The sequence below is a fragment of the Melanotaenia boesemani genome, chromosome 23 (genome assembly GCF_017639745.1).
Source record: "Melanotaenia boesemani isolate fMelBoe1 chromosome 23, fMelBoe1.pri, whole genome shotgun sequence".
Lineage (NCBI taxonomy): Eukaryota > Metazoa > Chordata > Actinopteri > Atheriniformes > Melanotaeniidae > Melanotaenia > Melanotaenia boesemani.
The window spans coordinates 25,161,321-25,184,816 of NC_055704.1; the positions used below are offsets into that span (position 1 = coordinate 25,161,321).

At 42.7% G+C, this 23,496-nt stretch overlaps 1 protein-coding gene across 12 annotated transcripts in view; it reads right to left on the reverse strand.

The window, feature by feature from the left end:
• Positions 1–23,496, reverse strand: part of magi2a (membrane associated guanylate kinase, WW and PDZ domain containing 2a) — a 265,202-nt gene that overhangs the window by 170,824 nt on the left and 70,882 nt on the right. For all 12 annotated transcript variants that reach the window (XR_006009256.1, XR_006009257.1, XR_006009258.1 and 9 more), the window contains one exon: positions 10,125–10,241. Coding sequence is in view for 9 of the 12 variants with exons in the window: in XM_041977298.1 (XP_041833232.1) it covers positions 10,125–10,241 (117 nt within the window). In the remaining 3 variants the exon portion in view is untranslated. The remainder of the gene's footprint in view (positions 1–10,124; positions 10,242–23,496) is intronic.

Consider the following 23,496-nt stretch of genomic DNA (forward strand, 5'->3'; position numbering starts at 1 on the left):
ATTTTTAAAATGGGGTGTTAGCAGTCAGAGTCAAGAGAAATGAGGGTTGGCACCCATTTTTACCTTAGATACACTGATGACAACCCAGAAGCAAATTAACCCAAAGATGGTTTGTTGTAGGAGGGCTCACTCTGACTAAAAAACTAACTTTCTTCTAAACGTACATGACTGGAGCTTCGTGAGTCCTGTGCAACTAAACGAGTTGACTTAGGCCTGGAACACAAGGACTTTTTAAATCTGATGAGCTTTTTTATCTGGTCAAGACCTCACGCATGAAGATAAAAATCAGCCATTTAACTGTTGATGGTGTGTGTGTGGTAGCTCGGATAATCTCAGCACAGAACACACACACACAACGATTCTGTCCCGCAACCGATCCAGAATCTAATCCTCCGAGCCGGAACATCAGCTCGCTCTCTGATGTTCGGCTTTCCTCACACGGGGAGCGTTTCAGTCGTAAATATTAAACATGTTCAATATTCCGATTGTCAGCCATGAATTCAGGACGAATTCAGTCTTAACACACCTCAGACCGCATGATCATTTTATAGGAAAATCTTATAAGACGTAAGATAATCGGGCGTCTGCTGTCCTTGGTCGGGAAGGAGGAAAATCAGGAAAAAAAACAGCCCGAAAATCTTTATGTGCTTTAAGCACTGTTTTTAATCCAGGAATGCTGACCTATTTAAAGTTAGATTTTTATACTGCTAAGCATTGCCAGGTGATTTCTACTCACACAGTTGTGTGTGAGGCCTGATATTCAGGGAGACATTTAGCAATGTTTACACTGCAGGCGAATCTGGCTTTTTGTACATACGTGACTCATTTCTGATATTTCTTATTACAGTCTGAACAGCACAAATCCGCCCAATCGGGGGGATGGCAGGGGGCACTGGCTCAAAAAAGGTTGCGAATCAATAGCAGCTGTGCTGGGAGAAGTTTACACTCAGTCGCAGCAATAGTTGGGAAGGTAGTTTTACCCACTGGTTATTTGGTACCATGAAGTATTTTCTCCTCTTTGTTTTAAAGTAGAGAGCAGAGTTTATTTACAATAAGATTAAACAACATTTCTCTTTTTTTCCCACACATGTCCAAAATGATTCGTACTCTTTTAGCTAGTCAGTGAAAAGGCCAGAGTATAATCAAAACTGGATAAGAACAAAAGCCGAGCGGCATCAGGGAGTCGGTCCACAGGTGAGCTGGGAAAGTGTCCCAGACGTGCACTCTCAGCTTCCTGTCTCAGGTGTGATGACATATGGGAGCTTTTCTTTCTAAAAATGAGGCGCTGGTGTGAAATCACCATTCTGCGAGGATCAAGAGTTTATTTTGAATTTTAACAGTCTCATTAACATCTTTTCAATTACGTTCAATATGTGGATTGAAGATCAAGTTACATGCAATTAGTACATCCCAATCAACGTCACACCTCTGACTGATCGAGCCTTTTCCACGCTGAGCGCTCTGCAGCGACAGCACCGTGTGAATAAAACATAGTTAGACGTCTCCGTGGATACAATTAAAGAGAGCCGAGGTCCATTTTTACTCTTTCCCTCCAGTTTAGATTATCTGCAGTTTCCATCTAAAACAAGTTGTCATTTTCAATCATTAGTGCAGACAGATCCCAGGAATACCCCGCAGACTGTCACAGTTGGTGGCAGCAATGAGTTGCAGTGAAACTGAGCCCAGTTACAGAGAGATGTCAGGCTTTTTTCCCCTCATTAGAAATGACTAATAAGTTAGAAAATGAGTGAAACACAAACATTACAAGTGGAAGGTGTTTTATCAGAGATCATCATAACAAAGATGACACAGCGCTGTCGGTGACCATAAGGACATCATGCAGCTTCTTAAATTATTGTGGTAGAAAGCAGCAGGGGCTTGGTGAATGTTTCTGGGGAGGAGGAGGTGTTACAAAGACCAATTAGGGAGCAAATTTCACACCTTCCTCCGTTCACGTCTGTGGGACACATCTGTCGTCGAGCATTGTGCTTTGAGTCACACTCAGCACCAGGTAAATCCACATCTGTGTCCCGCCTCGTCAGTCAAACGCTTCCCTTCACCTGCAGCATCCAAATACAAACACACCTCTGCATCCAGGGGTCATCTGATGCTGCGCCTGATTCTGAGAAGTCAGAGGTCTGGATTTCAATCACATTTCATACAAGCAGCACCTTTAGCACTGAGCCCTCAGACCAGGCTTTTCTTTACCAGTCGATGGACGGGGTTGGAAGGAGGAGGTTACGAAAGGAAAAAAAAAGATAAGAAAAAGCGGGCTGAGGTTTGAAGAGGAGCTGAGAGTTTGACGCAGATGGGGAGTGGAAATGGTTGCCATGGAAACCCCACCCTGCCTGTACTGAGTCAATGAGGAGAAGAAACAGAAAGCAGAGTAAAGAGAGATATGAGAGAAAGTAAGCTTTTGACCACAGGTATTTACCGGGTCATGGTCACAGAGACAGAATAAACAAGCAAATATATGTGTTTCCTTTCCTTTGCTCGCCCCTTCAGTGGACTCTCCCCTCTAAGGTTTATTGGTCCTATCACTAAGATTATAAATAACAAATTGTAGGGCCTTGGAGAATAGTTAGTCCTTTATAATCCTGGTTATGTCCCTCATCCCTCCAACTATTAAACAGAAACACAGATGTGACTAACCGAGGGAAGCGATCTAAACCAGTCACGAGTAGATAGCCGGAAGTCACTTTCAAGAGTGACCGCAGGTTACAAATTGGACTTGCATACAGAAAAAAACCATTAATGAAAGTATTCTATTCTATTCTACAGTCGCTTTTATTCGCAGACGCTTTTATCCAAAGCGACTTACATTTGAGAGTAAGAACAACAAAAATATAGTATGAGTGGGAAGCAAACCCAGGAGGTCACGTTCGGTAGGTATTCCCATTGCCACTGGGCTACCGCTGACTGAGAGTCGAAGGTAAAAAGTACAGCATCTGGAACAGAAAGATACTGAAATGACAACTTTCTGTCATGCTGCAAGATCAAACCAACTCTTATTTGTACACACCAAGAAAAGGCCGTCAAATGGTAAAATATGATCCAGTCACAACGTCTCCACACTGAGATGTGCTGCTAAAGGATCCATCCAGGATCCCAGATTATGTTTTTCAAAACGGTGTCAAAACTTGTCCTCAAAGAAGAGCCAGCGATGAAGAAAAACAAAGTGCAACAGAAAAGCACTTAAACATCAAGGATTTAAAGAGATCTTTAACCTCTTCACACCTGAATTTATTCACAAAAAAAGGAAGGAATAAAATGAACTACAACTATACTAAATGCTAAATAAATTAATAACAAATAAGATAAATACAAAATAAAAACATAAATAAGAGTGAATAAAAGCAAAGATAAATTAGTTAAAAAATAAAAATAAACCAAGGTCAGAAGTGGTTTGCCACATATTTGAGTCATCAGGCAGATTTATAGCTTCCATGTCTGGACGGCAGCAACCAACGATTTCATAACAGCCAATAACATTTTAACGTCCTAAAACCAAAAACGGAACAACTTTCCAACAATGTAATGAGTTATTGAACTATTGGTTATTGGCATAGAGCAGTGGTTCCCCAACAATAACGTTTTTTTTTACTTTTTTTTTTACTTTGGTAGCTGTAATCTCTGTTCTTGATTCACCATCGTTTGCCCATTGGTACTTTCACACATTAGTCCATGTTTTACCAGCAGTGCACAAACTACTTTTTATTTAGCTTTGCTGCGTCCCCCTGTCATAACTCCACCCCTCAGTTTGGGAACCACTGGCAAAAAGTGACGAAAATCCTTTGAAAACGTAATAATGCATAAATAAGACCGCATTTCTCAAAGAAAAAACCCACAAAAATAAACAAAAACAAACAAAAAATTTTTTTTAGCTATTTTTGCAAAGTTTGCAAATCAAAAATTGCATCAGTTTATTACATCGTTATTACAGTGTAGTAACGGGGCGACGTAAGTTTATACTCGTGTCTTTCAGAGATGTAAGGAAATCAGATGAAAAATAAAATAATATAATAAATAATAAAATAAATATTGTAAATGTCAGAACATGCTTAAAATGACGGTCGACCGACCGACAGATTTATGGCCACAGATTCCGGTCACTGTGTGGTGTTGGTACTGTTGGACCTCACAGCGGCTTTCAGATCCTTTTGTCTCGCCTGGAAAATTGGGTGGGTATTAGGGGTGGAGCTTTACAAAGGTTGAAATCTTATTTGGCCGAGCAGAGTTTTAGTGTCCAGATTGGAATTGCTGAGTCTTCTTTGGCCCCTATTATTTGCGGAGTTCCTCAGGGCTCCATTCTCGGACCGCTTCGCTTTATTTGCTCCCTCTCGGTACAGTTTTAGAAAGCTGGGCATCCCCTTTCACTTTTATGCAGATGACAGTCAGATTTATTTCCCTCTGAAAAACAGTGCGCCCTCAGTGAAACCAGTACTCGGTTGTATAGAGGAAGTTAAGGCTTGGATGTCTTTTAATATTCTTCATTTTAATGACAGAAAGACTGAGGTGTTGCTATTTGGGCCCAGTGATGCATATAAGGGACCAGCGACATGGGGTTGTTGACAGATTATTTGAAGCCGACAGCCATAAACCTTGGGGTGCGCTTGGATGGTAATCTTAGACTTGACTCACAAGTAAGCTCGGTGGTGAAGTCTAGTTTCTTTCAGCTAAGACAACTTTTAAAGGTGAAACGATTTCTTTCTCAGCATCATCTTCAGATTTTAGTCCATGCTTTAATTTCTAATCACTTGGACTACTGTTACGCACTCTATGCTGGGCTCAGTCAGACCTCCCTTGATCGGCTGCATCTGGTCCAGAATGCAGCGACTCGACTTTTAACTGGTGATAAAATAACGAGAGCATATTCCTCCGGCCTTCCTGCATTGGCTGCTCGTTTGTTTTAGAGTTGATTTTAAAATTCTTTTATTTGTTTTTAAGTGCCTTCATAGTCTTGTCCCACAATATCTGTCAGACCTTTTACAGCCCTACACACCATCACGCTCGTTCAGATCGGCAGACAGGTCACTCTTCAACGTCCCCCAAAACAAGACGAAACTTAGGGGTGACCGAGCCTTTCTGTAGTTGGGCCGAAGCTGTGGAACCAGTTGCCTCTTCACTAACTGTTTTTAAATCACTGCTTTTAACACTGGTTGAGATGTTGGTTTTGACTGAGTATTTGGACTGATGGGTATACATATTTGCTGTTTACTGTTTTATTGTATATGTTTTTATATTCTCTTTTTATTATTTTGATTTTGTGTGAAGCACTTTGGTCAACCATGATGTTTCAACATGAAACAAATTAGAAGGGTAATGATCTATGAACAGGGTGTCATTTTAAGGGGTCATGTTAGATTCCTGACACGATAATCTCAGAAGGACTCGAGCTGATCGCCTGAAGGCGAGACACAGGTAAAAAGGTAAGAGATGCTGTATTATTAACGGACTAAGATGCCTCATTTGCTCATCACTAAGTGCTTTTCTGTGTCCACTGAGTGAACAGGCGAGGCGGTGAGGGAGTTATCAGAAAATGAGAAAACTTTTTGTTTTTTTTGTACAGGACAAAAATAAGAACCAAACACGAGCACAAAAAAGAGGAACTTTTAGAAACTAAGTCAAATGATCGGATAACCGTCACATTTTTAGTGACAATAGTGACAATACACATATTTAAATTTAATTTAGCACTTTATGGGACTTAAATGGCCTTTCATTATTTCTTTACAATCAAAACACAATGTCCTGAGCCAAATTATAAAAAATGTACTTTACATTCAGTAATTTAACCAATATACTCAATCAGTACTGCCCCACTTAGATGTGATGACTTCTTTTTTTCCTTCACTCTGCCCTCTATCTTCCCCATCAAATCTATGTGGATTACCAGACGATAGGCCTGATTTCACGTGGGTTCAGGCTATTAACGCTCTGACCTTGGACTTCAACCAGGCAATTTGTCTAAGAGCCGGCACAGCCGTAGCCGTCCTCACTGACTCTGTCAAAGCTTTACTGCTGGTATGAATGACAGTAACTCTCCACTGTCGGCCCCCATCCCTGTGAAAAATGTCTGCTCTTTACCACTCAAAGGTTATGTTTAAATTGCTGTGATGAACTACTTCACATCCATCACATACAATTTTCATCTCTCTTGCCCTTTTGTTGGCCTTAAATTTATCAACTATCATTCACTACAATGAGCCTCAATGTACCTTCGTATCAATTTAAATCGTCAACAAAGATTGTTTTTAATGCTTCAGGTGAAACATTTCATGCAATCTTTCAAAAGAAATATAATATAATCTTCATAATTACATTTTATATTCATGTACAGTTTTCATTACCCAAGAAAAGGTTGTTTTTTTATGCTACAAAATTCCAGGAGAGACTAATCAAACTGTGGTCTTACAGTCTGTAAGGGCTTCAAAATAGAAGTTGTGTAAAAGGATGTATCACTTGTTTGCTTTACCTTCAGCCAGAAGGCACACTGGTTGCCTGTAACCTTTGAAATGAGCTTATGTTATGCTCACCAGCTAGCTTCCCACCCAACTGATGCAACAGAGGCTTCACATTTGAGGGTGTCAACAGTGGGTGTTTGTAATCTGACTGCCTGCTGTTCAGCACAATCAGCTACAGCCATTCATTTGCCAGGAAGCTCATTAAGCTGCCATCCAAAACAGACAGCTTCTTTTTTTTTGGCAAAGATATGAAGCTTTCCGGTGATGTTAGAAGAGGGTGGAGCCATGATGTAAAATACCAAGTCATGTCATAATTAGGGGTTGGGGGAAAAGTTGTTTTTTTTAGATGCATCGCAATGCGGATGTTAAACAATTTGAAATCTGTGTACAAATGTAGAAAAAGAAGAAAAAAAAGACCTAGACTTTTAAAATTTTAATTAATTAAACAATGTTGGAAATTGTGACCTTACAGCGTGAAATCCAGCCGGTACCTCCCGTATTAACAGCTAGCGTGTGAAAGTACTTCAGCTTCTATTGGAGGCCTTGTTTGCTCGGAAACTTCCGTAAATTTACTCAGTAAACAAAAACACTGATGCAGGTCAAAGAAGCAAACGCTGGCCATCTGATTCACAAACTAACCCCTAGTTACGATGTCATCACACATAGGCCATGCTTCATGGAACTTTTTAAATTCTCAATTAATTATTCAGGATTAAATAATTTATAATTAATATTATTCTCCTTCACATCTAGATGGACATTTCCATGTGAACGTGAAGGAGAATACTATTTACAGTATTCTGAACTGAGGTTGACATGGAAAACACATTTAATCGCCTTTATTTAAATCCACTTTATATCGGGGGTTGGGGGGGTTCTGATTGGACAGGGGGTGGACGTGCGTATTTATGTCTACCGGAAGTAAACAAGCTCCACTTCCTGCTTCTTTTCCTTTGGGCTACAACATGGAAGACCACATAATAAGAACCTTTTTCACTCTGATGTTTCAGTTTTGAAGCAGCAGCTTGACACCAGCATCCTACTACACTTTCAGCTGAGGAGGAGGAGGAGGAAGGCAGAGTACCGTCACAGGACAAGGGAACGAGCATGCTCAGAAAGACCGGAATCCATTTAAAGCGGAATTAATATTTACATGAACGAAGAATTATTCAGTTCGGGTTTAAAATCAGAATAAACCAGCTACTTACCTCAGATTTAAGTTTCATTTTGAACGGCCATTTTCATTCTGAATTATTTGTTTACGAGGTCATTTTAAAGAGGATTTCGTTTTTATTCTGAATTAAAACTCATGTAATCGTGGCCATGGTATAGCGAAAGGACGTAACACTTGTGTGTACGTGTGTTCATTCAAACTCGATTTTTTGAACAAGTGAAAGACCTAGTAGGAGTTATTCATGTGGTTATAATTTTCAATCTATGCTGCTTATTGACATTTCCTTCTACACACAGACTTCAACATGTTAACAATATGTGACTAGATTGTCTGAATAATAGCAGCTGATTGGACTTTTCCCAGTAACTGTGTGGTATACATTGCATTTTACAGGCCAAAGTCATGTGCAGACAGTCGTGCTTGGACCAGTTTGATTGCACTCTTTCCGATGACATACAATCATTTGACACTAAAAGTCCAGACCCACCCATCAGCCACCTCTAAGCTAAGCCGCTACGTCTCATCAGCACTGAAGCATCATTAATAAGTTAACCTCCTCTTACCTCGCTTCCTTTTTGTGCAACAGCTTATCTGCAGTTCGTTTACTTATAGCCTGGATGCTATTTTCATGCCACCTCCCCTTCACCCCCGTCCCCTTTTAGTTTCCCTCCCTCCTATTTGTTCTCTGTCTGCTCCCCCACTCTCCACAGCTCACCTCTTTCTCTATCTTCAATGCCTCAGCGGCAGCGGTCCTGTGAGAGGCTATCAGAGAAAATTAAGCTTGTGTTGCAAACAAATAGCTCCTTTTTTGTTTCCACTGATATATTCTGTTCAGACAGAGAGACAGAAAAGCAGTTCAAGGAAAATCCGCCTGCTCCTGGCCTTGAAGAATGCACCTCCATTAAGGATTCAGGGGAGAGTAGGCCATCAGACAGCTGGGCCTAATAGCATGGGTAGGCTAACACGCTTTCCACAGATAAAGCTTATACACACCCAAACAGACACAGTTTAATACCACATCTTACTGACTGATGGTAATGTACATATAGTCTACAAACAAACAATCCCATAAATACAGTTTAAACATCAGTTCCTCCTGGTTTGTAAAAGCACTGGGAGATTAAAAACCTAATAAGGACCACACACACACACAGCGTATGAGGCAAGGATAAGCATTCAGCTTGAAATGCTACCCTGAAGTAACAACACCAAAGATCAATAGCTTAAAGCCCTCCAAATCTTATCTTTGATGGTTTACATAACACTCCATTACAACTGTGTGCTCTTGTGAGGCACTTAATGCAGCTAATTAGAGCCACAGTCAACACTTGATTTTAAAGATTCCAACTTCCAGACGAAACTAAACCAGCAGTCCAGAAGTTCATTAATCCCTCTGAACACACGGATATTTGGATATAAAATTTAAGCATATGTTCAGCCTGACAACATCCGCCACTCAAGGTCTACTTAGGAGGGTGGTAAATTTTAAATTTAATTCTAGACAAAAACTAATTATGCATCAAAGTTTATATTGTGACTAACCATCGACATATCTATGTAATTCAACATTTGTTATATGGAAAATTACTCACTTTTGTGTGTTCTTCCCATAAAAATATTAGCATCATGTTATTGAGCAGGTGTTTAAAGGGTTAAAATTCCAATAATTATTCAGATTTCAACCAATTAAAAAGCAGGACTGAAGCAGATACAAAGACTCACCCAAATAAGCTGAAAAAATAATGTTAAGTTTTTATTGCAGTTTTGGAAAGTGGACATTTTTGTCCTTAAAGACTTCAGAGGGTAGTGAGATTTAAATTTAATACTTTAATAAAAATCCCCCGGCCACTGAAAATTTCTACAACAGTGATATGAAGTCAATAAAGCTGGGATTTAAACGGTTAAAATCCTCTAAATCTTTACATGTTTGGTAGTTTTCAGCGGGGCTGAAGTTATTTCAGAGACAAATACTGAAAAAAAACAGAAAAAAATATTAACCAATTAAATTTTATAACAGTTCTTTTTGGAAGTGAACATTTTTGTCCGTAATCACTCCAGGAGGTAGTAAATGTTGCTAGAAAAATTCAAACTTGATTTCCAAAACGTGTCAGGCAAGCGCCAAAATAAAGGCCCGATGACAGAAAGGTCCATAGCGATGCACGAGTGTTAAGCACTTATTCATGGACCGTTAGCCTGTGTTCGCCGGTGTATTCTGCAGCAGCTGGTGATACCAGACACTCTGAATGAAGTTTGTCAGCTGTGTTGGGTGTTGGGTTGACTTATGATGGAGCCTGCGCTGCAAACTAAATCCTGGGACTGAGGAAAGTGGACTTTTAATAACATGGTAAAATGATGGGAAATGTGGGAATCCTGCTGCTTTGATTGGAGCCATTCTTTCTTACAACTCGTGATTCACCAAACAACAAGCGAACCTTGAAGCTGCATGTGTCTCGGAGGAGGGGAGCGGTAGGGAAGCGTTAACTTACAGGGGACGGTGCGGAGGTAGAGGTTATCCCGGATGATCTGCTGCAGCTCGTGGTCCACTGAACCTTTCTGGAATCGCAGGTTGAGGTAGTGACGCAGGTCCTTGTCGATCACGCCCCCTGGAGCAGCACAAATGAGAGCAATCAGTCATCGCACCCCTGAATGCTAATCAAATCAGTCACGTTTACGGCTAATCTTTGATCCCAAGGAAGTTAACAGGAAAAGGCTAATCAGGCCTCGATAAGGAAGCTGGACAGTCGGATCTCAATCTGTATATTTTCTACTTCAAGAGCAAGCAGAAGTGTTAAAATACGGCTGCAACAAATGACCCAGAATCCCTAAAGACCTCAGTCTGGATTCCCTATAATCCTCTAAACAAACAGACGAACACAGATGAATAATACACACTGCCCTCTCTGGGCTTCAGCATTTGTCAAGCGTAGCAATGGATTGGTGGAGGTGTTAACTGGAGTGCTGGCCAAACACGTGTGGAGAGACGTCTATGCATAAATCACCTCCTCCACGTCCCCAGGGAGCTGTTTTTACTGCCTCTCTCCTTTACTTCACACTCACCTTATATGTGAATGTGAAAGGACTCCCATGTAAAACCAGTACAATCTACAGACAAAAAATGGAGGAATAACGGAGAAATTGAGAGATACATAAGAAGAAAGGGGTGAGTACCCACCCCCCCCCTCTTCCCTCTTCACCAACTCAATCCATCTACTCCTCAAAGCTTGATTTTTTTTTGGGGGGGGGGGGGGGGGGGGGGGGTAGCTGGAAGGATTCCTCCTGATCAACACACGTGTCATCCTTCTTATTCCTCTGCATGGAAGTACAGAGACAGATGGGAGTTGGCTGAGGAGATATTAGTCTAACCTTCAACATCCCCTCTGGGCTCCTGAATCATGATACTTGGAGAGCACACATGTCAACAGATGCATCCAAACACGAGGTGATCCAATCAGCACCGTCAGGCAGAAGGTGGATGCAACATGCGCTGATTATTTCAGGAATAACCTAGTTGGGAAGTTTTCTGTCGTACTGGTGGCATGAATTATTTACTGCATTCTGGTTCTTGTCACATTCTCTTGTGCTGTAGAGATATGCAAACACACATACAGCAGCATGCATTAATCCAGGGCTAAATTCAGTGTTTCATTATCATAATGCAAACCTGAATTAGAGGGACCGGCGCATCTGTGTCAATAACACTCTGTTTCCCATTTGCATGAGAAAAGAAGACGATGAATCTGCATACTGAAAAGGTGAAAGAAAAAAAATCACAAATTAACAGTGAAGGCACCTCTTGCGCAGACAGCGGTTGTGCAGCCAGTTTAGAGCGTCCTTTTTTCCACCTCTGGTTTTTGGGATGCAAATAATCTCCACCGGGAGAAATTTTTCTCCGGATGTTTTCCTGCTGGAAACCCCCCCCCCCTTTCCCAAAGAAGGGTCCGGTCCCTCGGGTCCTCAACTCCGTCCCCGTTTGCCCGAGCAAGCGCCCGCCAGCCGGCCTGAGAGTGGAATCACCTCTCTCTGTGCTCCACGGAGATGAAACATGAGAGCGCAGCAGAACGAGTGGCTGCAAAACACTGAGGCAGAGTGTGTGTGAAAGGGGGAGAGAGAGAGCTAGAGAGAGAGAGAGAGACGAGAGAGAGGGAAAGAATTGTGAGGGAGAATGAGCACTGAAGCACAGCTCTGGCAATGGGGATCTATCACACTGATATCCTTTTTTTCCCTCTTGGATCCGTCCTGATTCTCAGGTCCTATATCGCCCCCCATCTGCTGAACAGGGTACTACATGTGCCCCCCCCCCCCATTAAAATTCACACGGCCGACGTTCTGCAAACATCAGCAATCACATGCAAGTAAATATCAGCTTTTATCCATAACTGTCGCTGCGTTGTATGAATGTTTACTCTTTGTTGAAAAGTTGGCATAGTTTCTTACTCAGTTTTTTAAATTAAAAAAAAAAAAAAAAAATTTGACCAGCGCAGGATTTTTTTTATCTTAACTTTAATTCAAATTTTTTTTATCTGAAATTTAAAAAAGTAGTTGATTGATTTATTTTATTTGATTTTTAAATTAAGAAATAGAGGTTGGCATATTTTCTATTTTCATCTATTTTACTTTACTTTATAGAAATAATTTTAAAAATGATTCAGATAAAGTTGGCATTATTTTCCCTCATTCAGCTCAGACAGACTTTTCTTTTTCTCCTGACACCGACATTTATTCCTTTTAATTACACTGCCCAAAACATAAAAGGTAAGACTTCAAACATCATAATGAAGGAAATTTTCCAGCTGAAATTCTTTATTCTTTACACACTGGGATGTGTTGAGAACAAAATAACATAAGAATTTCAATGGAAATCCGAATCATTGACACGTGGAGGTCTGGATTCACACTGACTCCCTCCAGCAACATGAGGCTGAGCATGGTCCTGCATCAGAAGGAACCAGGTCCCTCTGCAGCAGCATATGGTCTGACTTTGGGTCTGAGAACCTCATCCTGGCACCTAGTGGCCCTCCAGGGATATGCCTCCTCAGACCATCACCGACCCACTGCCAAACAGGGCATGCGAGATGCTGCAGCAGCAGAACTTTCTCCACGGCGTCTCCAGACTCTCACGTCTGTCATGTGCTCAGTGTGAACCTGTCCTCAACCATGAGGCACCAACGGTGAATCTGTCAACCCTGGTGTTCTCTGGTAAATACCAATCGGGCTGCACAGTTTTGGGCTGACAACAGGCCCCACTTGGAGCCGTGGGGCCCTCATACCGTCCGAATGGAGTCTGTTTTTGATGGATTGAGCAGAAACGTACTCATAAGTGGCTGCTGGAGGTCTCTTTGTAGGGCTCTGGCTGTGCTCATCCTGTTCCTCCTTGCATAAAGGAGCGGTCCTGCTTCAGGGTTGGTGTCCTCCTACGACCCCCTCCAGGTCTCCTGGGATACTGGTCTTTCTCCTGGTATCTCCCCCATGGTCTCCACACTGTGCTGGAAGACACAGCAAACCTTCTTGCCACAGCGAGCATTGACAGCCTGCATGAGCTACCTGAGAACTACCGTGGGTTGCACCCTTCATGTTCCCTGTAGGGGTGAGGACACTGGCTAAAAGCTAAAATCACCAAAAATCAGCCAGAGAGGATGAAGGCGGAGAGATGGTCTGTGGCCTCCTCCTGCAGGAGTGTTGCTTTATAGGAGCTGTCTCTCTAACTGCCTCATTTCCACCTGTTGTCTGTTCCATTTGGGAAAGTTGGAAACTGGACAGACTGGTATCCCAGAAGTGGGACTGACTTTGAGTGACATGCTGATGAGTATGTGCTCTCTTTATCTTTGGGGCAGTGTACGTATAGGCACATTTGAAAGCTGACAAATCAACTCTCAAGCATCAAAGTGAAATTACTTTTAGAGCTAACAAACAAAATGGGACTAATTTACATAAAAAGTCAGGAAAAACCAGAATTCCCAAACTCAAAAATGAGTGAAAATTCATGTAAAATGAGCTGGAATTTCTTCTGTGTGGTATTATCAGGAGGAACAAGATCGTGTTTTCATGAGTGGAAGTCTAAATAAAGTTTTTGTTATGCTGACTGTGTGAGCAGGATATTCTTTATATTTTTAATTTAGCTGACATGTTGACTCGCATCTCCAGTTTCTCTTCTTTCTGTCAAAAATCTGACAATTTCTCACTTCACTCGTTATTTTTTAAATTTTCTGAAAAATCTGAATCTAACCTGAGAGATCTTTTCCTGATGCAACTCAAAAAGTAAGACAGGTTCTGCTGATCAAACATCACAAAGCTATAATCCACAGCGGCCCGTCGGTTCGGTTACTGTTTGTTGTGGAAACCACGGACAGAATATTTATCAAAGTGAATCAGCGACTCAGCAGTAATGAAGACTCCGGATGAGCCTCCTGTTAAAACCTTTCCTGCTCCTCCAGCAGAGACTCCAGCACAGTTAAGTCAGAGATATGTGAAGTCATGTTTCCGTTTGTACCTTCTGCACATATGTCGCATCCTTCTGTTTGCGCTGGTGCTGTATCTGATGCAGCCGTTCCATCTGCTCCGAGATTAAATTCATGGGCGCAGCCACGTGGGAAGAAAGACAGTGAACTTTTGAACTCAGGATCTTGTAGCACTCTAGTTACTGTAGCCACATGAATTTGATTCGTTTACCGTCATCCTCCTGGTCCTGTTATCATATTAGTGTAATACTTTGTATTCAGCATGTGTTTCCTGAGTGGCCATGAGGTAGATGTGCTGCATCTCAGCATGGCCCAAAATTTGGCCACATATCTAAAAATAGATGTTTGCAGGTGAAACTGCATCCATGTCTGATTCCTGCAGCAGATCCACTGGTCTGTACTCAGTCAGGTGAATGAAACTATCTCACAGATGTGAAACTGGCCTGTTTTCCTCTCAGGGTTGTTTCACATCAGCTCCTGACATAAATTCTGATGCAGCTTTTATGTGACACTGGCTGCAGGAGGCTGCAAGATGGCAGGTAAGGAATTAATAGATGACGAGTGGGTAAAGTGACAGCACCTCAGAAAAGTCAACTTGTTGGTTTGTGAGCAGATCAGCTGAACAGAACTGAAGGTTTTATCCATTCACTCCCAGCGGTTTATGGTCGCTTCCTCTTTAACCTTGAGAAAAGCTAAGCCTGTAAGATGTTAAAAAGCATCCTAGTGTGACGCAACATAAAAAGACGTCTTTCCTGCTGTTTAGGAAACATTTCTGGCAGGCATTAAAACTGCTTCCTAAACAGATGGTTGAATGAAAATTGTTTTCTGACAAAAAAAAAAGAAGAGAGAATTCCCTCTTTAAGCTCAGCAGGTGTCATGTAAATCTCCTGGGAGGCAGATAGAGGAAAAAACTTGTATAGAGTCTAAAAACAAGGTAGCAGCTTGTTCCCTGGGGGGAAAGAAGTGCCTCATACCCAGTCACAAATTAGTCCAGCTCACTGAGAAACTCAGGACACCTCCGCAGGTTATGGATGAATGTGGAGGTGACTTTTCAGGAGCAGCCATCAGAGGAGAAACTCTTCGTTATGCTTGCCACCAGTTCAACTCCGCAGGACGCATCATTTCCACACTTCCCATTTGCCATCTTTTATGCATGTCTGAGGTAGGCAACGTGGCCTCATCGTCTCTGAAAACACCAGGAGCCGACATTCAAACAGGGGATGTCATGACAACGCGAGGTGCAGGCTAATTCCTGGCACTAAAAGCAGCTGTTTGTGTCACAACAAGAGACTGTTGGTCTGGTTTCTCTTTCAGTTGCTGCTCTCATGTTCTTCACTGCAGGAAACTTGGAGGATTGTTCTTACAGCTGGAAATGTAAAGGAGGGAAAGCGGACGTTATGCTTGAGAAGTCAGTTTTCTTTAAAACACGGCAATAGCAAAAAAATGATCTTTTTTGTGTTGATATGAACACCACATGCATCTGAAAGCATCCATAGTAGCAAAGAGGACGGGAAAGCAACACAGAAGTTACAAGAAAGAAAAATAAAGTAGAGACATAACTCTTTAAAAGCTCGATGAAAGAAATAATGAGCAGAAAAATTCCAATTTTCTTAATCTAAAGTCTTAATTTGGCCCTTTAAATTAACATGACGTAACTTTCCAACATGAACATTTGTGTTTTTTGTCTGGTTTTGATGGCACACTGACATTTATTATGTACATTCCTGGAGCTTCATGTTACAGCCGAGTTTTGCTTTACCCCCAGTGTCACACGCTAGCAACTGGACATCAACACATTGGAGGTTGATAACCAGTTGCTAGCGTGTGATATGGTGGGTAACGAGAGGAAAAGAAAGAGTGACAGGGACAGAGATAGAAATGAAGAAAGACTCTACATCAGACTGACTTTTACTGGCTGGTGAGAGCTCAGAGAGGAGACGGGGGGAAAGTTTAGTGGTGCTTCTTCAAGAAAACGTAGAAAAAATAAAATAAAATCATTTCCACGTACACTACTAGTCAAAAGTTAGGACACACGTTAAATCTAAGGGGTAGGTGTGTTTTTGTGCGACACTGAATGATTATAATACAAAAAGTAGGAAGCAGAAGACAAGTGTCAGACTGTATAAAACTGGGTTCTGAGCAAAGCTTTTACCAGTAAGTGATGTATTAGGTCTCAAAACTATATGTATGTCTAATGGTTTCTCTGCAGAGGAATTCACAACTTTTTCTAGGGACTTGTGCTAGAAATGGAGCGTAGATCAGAGATTTTAGCGCAGGAGAAAACAAGACTGATCCGTCTTATTGCTAAAAGCTAACGTCATCCAACTTAAGGGTGCCACTTAAAGACCTACTGACAATCTCATGCATGTGTTAGATACACAGAAATCATTTTTGTTTAGAGAAGTGCTTTTGACTTCCTTTTGTAATCATGCCTCCAATTGTTTAATATCATTTAAAATGGACTCATTTCAGTCCTCCCAACTGCTCTCTGAGACTGAGACACAGACATGTTATTATCTCTAATCAATAAAAAGGAGTGCATATGATAGATGGACCAAAAAGTTGGATTTGTCTCAACAGTTCATGCAGATTTGCAAATGAGTTCTCTGCCATCATCAAGAAAACACTCAAAATCCTGAAGCAAGATTTGGGCAGTCTGAAATCTGCCCTCAGCCAAGTAAACTCCAGCAAGGAGGATGAGTTCACAGTGAGTCAGCGTGGGCTACCGTCATCAGAGCATCGCTCTAGTTGTTTATCTCAGCCTCTTCGAGGGCATCCATCAGCATACGCAGCATTATCACACCATGTGTGTTTTCGTGTGTATTACAGTCAGAAAGCTCCGGCAAACAGCTGTTTGGATAATCTGACTAATTAAATGATGAGGATGGGCTTATAAGCCTCGCCAGTTTCAACAGACACACACTGTGCTCTGCTGATTAGTCTTTAAAGAGCACACGGATGCCAACTCTGTGGTGAAAGAGCTGGAATCCGTGAACACCACCTGGCTTTGAGATGGACTCAACATGCACAACAACCACGAATATTAACAAATATAAAACTTGAGAAAATTCACATCGTTCTTTTGCTTCAGTAGACAAAGAATTTCTATTTGTTAAAAGGACAAAACCAAACAGAAATCCATGATTTTAAGATTTTTAAAACTTTATGGGGAAAAAAACAACCAAATACGGATCTGCTGGGTAGAAGTATGTTACCGTGATTGGCTCCATGCTGTGTTGATCTGAAGGCACATTCAGCCCTTCTTCCTCCTGCCTTAGCTTTAGGTTTTACCACTCCAATTCCAAAATAGTTGGGATAAAATATAAAAAAATATGGAATGAATTTATTTACAATTACAATTACAAATACTCACCAACCTACATTTTATTCCCAATAAAAAATGAATAACATCAGATGTTGAAACAGACATTTCAACACCTACTTACAGGAGCAGATGTTGCTCTAAAACCTCCATGTACTTTTCAGCATTGATGGAGCTTCACAGATGTGGAAGCTGCCCACGCCATAGGCACTAATGCAGCCCCATCCCATCAGAGATGCAGCTTTTCACCTGTCCACTGATAACAAGCTGGATGCTCCCTCTCCTCTTTAGTCTGCAGGACACGCTGTCCATGCTTTCCACAAACTAGTTCACATCTTCATCCAGGTTTCCACTTTGCCTCAGACCATTTTAAATGTTCACATCTGGCTTCTTCTCTGCATGATGGAGCTTTAACCTGCATTTGTGGGTTTCAGGGTGAACTGTGTTCACAGACAGTGTTTTCTGGAAATGTTCCTGAGTCCATGCAGTGGTTTCCAGTAGAGAGTCATGTCTGTTGTTAATGCAGTGCTGACTGAGGACTCAAAGATCACCAGCATCCAGTTCTAATGTTAGGCCTTGTCCCATGCATACAGAGATTCCTCCTGAATCTCAGAAATCTCTTGGTGATATTATACAATGTAGATGGAGGGATCTTTGCGGTCTTTAAAATTTTACAATTAGGATAATTTTTCTGAAATTGTTCCACAATCTTTAGACTGTTTGTCTCAGACTGCTAAACATCTGTTCATCTTTACTTCTGAGAGCCTCGGCCTCTCTGAGGTACTCTTTTTATATCCTTATTCATGTAACTGACCTGTTGTTAGCTGTAAAATTTCCTCCAATTATGATTTGTACTGATTATTTTTTCAGCCTTTTGTTGCTCCTGTTCCAACTTTTTCCAGCCGTGTTGTTGCCTTAAGTTTCAAAATGAGCTCAAATTTTCTATGAAATGGTAAAACGTCTCAGTTTCACCATCTGATGTGTTATGGTTTTTAGGGAATAAAATATAGATTGATGGGATTTACATTCTTTTTTTATGTGGGTTGTAGCTTCCTCTAGCGCACATTCACTCATCTAAGTTGTGAAACAGTTGGATTACAAATGTCACCTCCTGCTGTACTTTTGGTTTAACTAGCAAGAGTAGATAGAGAAATTCTAGTTCTCTCTTTTTCTTTTTGGCAAATCATAGAAAGAAAGCCTTCGTAGCTCTAAGCTAAATCAACCATGACGTATTTGTGTCTTTTGTGAGGTGTTTCTTTGTACAGTGATCAGCTGGGTCATAACAACCAATATGTGGCGCTAATCTCAGGTGTATTAATGAAGGCTGCATTCCACTTCTGCATCTATTAACACGAGTTAGTTGTAGAAGAAAAAAAACAGTGTTTGAAAACAGTGCGCTCATTTTCAGGACCCACGGGTGGTGCTGCACCTTCCTCCTGCTGCCAGGCTGACCAGCCCCGCTCACCCACCGCTGTGGAAAACTCTGAGACCATGTGTGTGTTGATGAGCAGCATCTGTGTCCTGGCAGGGGACGCCTGCTCTACCTTAACCCAGGGATGGGACCCTGATAGTGCTGCTGGAGCAGGAAATGGAATGCGTCCTTCACGTCCCATCATGCAGGGGATTGATGAGGAACAGCACGGCAGAGCAGACCTCACATTACCAAAGCTGCCACATCCAAACACATGACTCCATTTAATCCTATCAAAATGTGATCTTTCTGGTTTAAAAAAAAGAGAAAAAAACAGGCTAAAAAGTTGGCTGAACTTCATTTGAACCTGATTTTAGGAAAAAGCGCGTGGTTGGACAAGGTGTCCCTGCCTCTGCTGAACAAATTATTTGCATGCATGAACGCTAACTGGGCGAGAAGCAGCTGCAATTTGTATGCAAGGACAGAACCAGTTGAACATTGACAATCAACCTGCTGTAGTACTAATGAGGGAAACCACGGAGGGACTCTGAATTCAGGGAAGACACTGTCATAGTATTCTGCTTTTGGTTGCTCACAAAGCTATTTATGATCAGACACATGGAGATACTGACAGGGTCTTAAATCTTCAGGGTCTCATTATTTTTCACTTTATATATTCAGCAGATTTAGTTTTCATAAATCCTTTAAATAGCGCAAACTGGCCATTCTGCCAGTTAAATCCTTGAAATTAAAAATAAATGGGTATTTTTTATTTATGCTATTAGTAGAAAAACAATGAAGAATTCTTGAATCCTCATGCACCAAAATGTTCTCATTAAGCTGTTTTAGGAAAACTTCATCAGGTTGTATCTCTGCTGTTAGATTGGTGAATACCAAACTATATAAGTTCAAGGATGTGTCAGCCCTTTCAAGGCTTTTCCAGGACACACGTGTCCAAGCTTTGACTGGTACTGTATGTCTCGTACGTTAGAGCAAATATGAAGTGATATGTGCCAAAGGTTGGGTAGGACACCGAGGCTGCATACTTATGTTAAATGATTTCCTGACCGCTTGCTGGCCTCCACAGCAACACCATCATAAATCAGCTGAACCATAAACAAGTGGCACCACTTTCTATCCTGGCACTGAATTCAGTTGAAGCCTCTTTACCTCTGAATCCCACCTTTCACACTCAGGCGCTGCATATCTGGCAGCTTTAGCTGGCGAGGCATCGATATGGTCTCTACTGGCTGCAGGCTGCTGAGCTGAATTTGGCCGTCCACGTTAACTTTACCAGCGGGTTTCTCTAAAAACCACAAGCTGCTGCAAAGTGTTGAGCACTTAGGTTTGCTGTGTGTCACCTTTCTGTGTTTTTCCACACCTCAAAGAGAAGATATGCCTGAGAAACTGGACATATGCAGAGTTGTTTTATTCATTTATAGATAAATAAATTACTGAAATAAAATTCCATGAAATAATATACAAATGAAGTCAATACAAAATAAATTATTCAAATGTACTTTTTTCCATGGTTAAACTAATTTACTTAATGACACTTTCTCTTAAAGGTAATTTTATTCTTTAATCAATTTTTTTTATTTAATATAAATTGTATTTGTTAACACTTTTATTTAATAATAGCATTTTAATTAACCTAACATACCATAGTAAAATAAAAGTGTTAATAAAAAATAAATATTAAATAATTTAAATAAACTGCTGTGTCAATAAATAAAAAACATGAAATAAAAGTGTCTTTAAATTAATAAGATGACGATTAAAAATGTAAATTTTATACATTTATTTTGTATTATCATTGGAATATTTATTTCAGTTTTTAATAGTGAAAAAAGATAACAGCCGTTTTTACATCTCCACTAAATCCACATTTGCTGACGTTCGCACATCAAACACCCTCCTCATTATCTGCAGAGGACCAGCATATTTCTTTATATGTCATTAACCGAGACGTCCGGGGACCTTTTCAAGATGGCGGTATAGATTTCTAACTCTCCTGGTTAATCAAGAACCCACCAAAATACAAATATTGCTCTCACAAGATACTAAGATGGCTTAGAAGGAGCGGGTCTAGAAGGAAGAACGTTTCGGAGATAACCAAATAAAAAGTTAAAACAAAAATTCGACAAGGAAAAGAGAAAACTGATGGTGAACAGCTAGCATGGAAAAGGTGGACTAGCAGCAGCGAGGACGACGTAACTGCTGTTAAAGCTGGCAGGGACATTCAAAACCTCAAAACAGAACACAGGCAAGACTTCCTGAACTTCTAGAGCGACTTTCGAAACAACATTAAACAAGAATTCACCAGCTTCATGAATCAGAATAGTAAAAGTCGTTGGTGATGTGCGTGACCACGGTGTAAGGCTAACTCAGGTGGAGCCGGGTGGAAGAAACGGAGACGCTAATACCAAGCTAAGGTAACAGACCTGGAAGGACGATCATGCCGAAATAACATCAACATACTACAGCCTGACCCATCGATCGGCCGGCCATTTAAATCTGCAGTTATAGCCCTTTTCAAAAGAATCATTATCAGCTGGAGTTTTTAAACGCAGATATATTCTTTATTACTCATAAAACAATTAAAGCTGTTAAATGCTGGAAGTCGTGTCAGTGTTGCACCATTTGTCCACTAGATGGAGCTCTGACTCCATTCAATCCTGTCAGTAGCTACAGCAGCTATAGCCAGGCAGCAGCTATAGCCAGGCAGCAGCTACAGTCAGGCAGCAGCTACAGCCTGACAGCAGCTACAGTCAGGCAGCAGCTACAGCCTGACAGCAGCTACAGCCTGACAGCAGCTACAGCCAGGCAGCAGCTACAGCCAGGCAGCAGCTACAGCCTGACAGCAGCTACAGCCAGGCAGCAGCTACAGCCTGACAGCAGCTACAGCCAGGCAGCAGCTACAGCCAGGCAGCAGCTACAGCCTGACAGCAGCTACAGCCAGGCAGCAGCTACAGCCAGACAGCAGCTCCAGCCAGACAGCAGCTACAGCCAGACAGCCAGACAGCAGCTACAGCCTGACAGCAGCCTGACAGCAGCTACAGCCAGACAGCAGCTACAGCCTGACAGCAGCCTGACAGTGGCTACAGCCAGACAGCAGCTACAGCCTGACAGCAGCTACAGCCAGGCAGCAGCTACAGCCTGACAGCAGCTACAGCCTGACAGCAGCTACAGCCAGGCAGCAGCTACAGCCAGACAGCAGCTACAGCCAGACAGCAGCTACAGCCTGACAGCAGCTACAGCCAGGCAGCAGCTACAGTCAGGCAGCAGCTACAGCCAGACAGCAGCTACAGAAAGACAGCAGCTACAGCCTGACAGCAGCTACAGCCTGACAGCAGCTACAGCCAGGCAGCAGCTACAGCCAGGCAGCAGCTACAGCCTGACAGCAGCTACAGCCAGGCAGCAGCTACAGCCTGACAGCAGCTACAGCCAGGCAGCAGCTACAGCCAGGCAGCAGCTACAGCCTGACAGCAGCTACAGCCAGGCAGCAGCTACAGCCAGACAGCAGCTACAGCCAGACAGCAGCTACAGCCAGACAGCCAGACAGCAGCTACAGCCTGACAGCAGCCTGACAGCAGCTACAGCCAGACAGCAGCTACAGCCTGACAGCAGCCTGACAGTGGCTACAGCCAGACAGCAGCTACAGCCTGACAGCAGCTACAGCCAGGCAGCAGCTACAGCCTGACAGCAGCTACAGCCTGACAGCAGCTACAGCCAGGCAGCAGCTACAGCCAGACAGCAGCTACAGCCTGACAGCAGCTACAGCCAGGCAGCAGCTACAGTCAGGCAGCAGCTACAGCCAGACAGCAGCTACAGAAAGACAGCAGCTACAGCCTGACAGCAGCTACAGCCTGACAGCAGCTACAGCCAGGCAGCAGCTACAGCCAGACAGCAGCTACAGTCAGGCAGCAGCTACAGCCAGGCAGCAGCTACAGCCTGACAGCAGCTACAGCCTGACAGCAGCTACAGCCTGACAGCAGCTACAGCCAGGCAGCAGCTACAGCCTGACAGCAGCTACAGCCAGACAGCAGCTACAGCCTGACTGCAGCTACAGCCTGACAGCAGCTACAGTCAGGCAGCAGCGACAGCCAGACAGCAGCTACAGCCTGACAGCAGCTACAGCCTGACAGCACCTACAGTCAGGCAGCAGCTACAGCCAGGCAGCAGCTACAGCCTGACAACAGCTACAGCCTGACAACAGCTACAGTCAGGCAGCAGCTACAGCCTGACAGCAGCTACAGCCAGGCAGCAGCTACAGCCAGGCAGCAGCTACAGCCTGACAGCAGCTACAGCCTGACAGCAGCTACAGCCTGACAGCAGCTACAGCCAGGCAGCAGCTACAGCCTGACAGCAGCTACAGCCAGACAGCAGCTACAGCCTGACAGCAGCTACAGCCTGACAGCAGCTACAGACAGACAGCAGCTACAGCCAGGCAGCAGCTACAGCCAGGCAGCAGCTACAGCCAGACAGCAGCTACAGCCTGACAGCAGCTACAGCCAGGCAGCAGCTACAGCCTGACAGCAGCTACAGCCAGGCAGCAGCTACAGCCAGGCAGCAGCTACAGCCTGACAGCAGCTACAGCCTGACAGCAGCTACAGCCAGGCAGCAGCTACAGCCTGACAGCAGCTACAGCCAGACAGCAGCTACAGCCT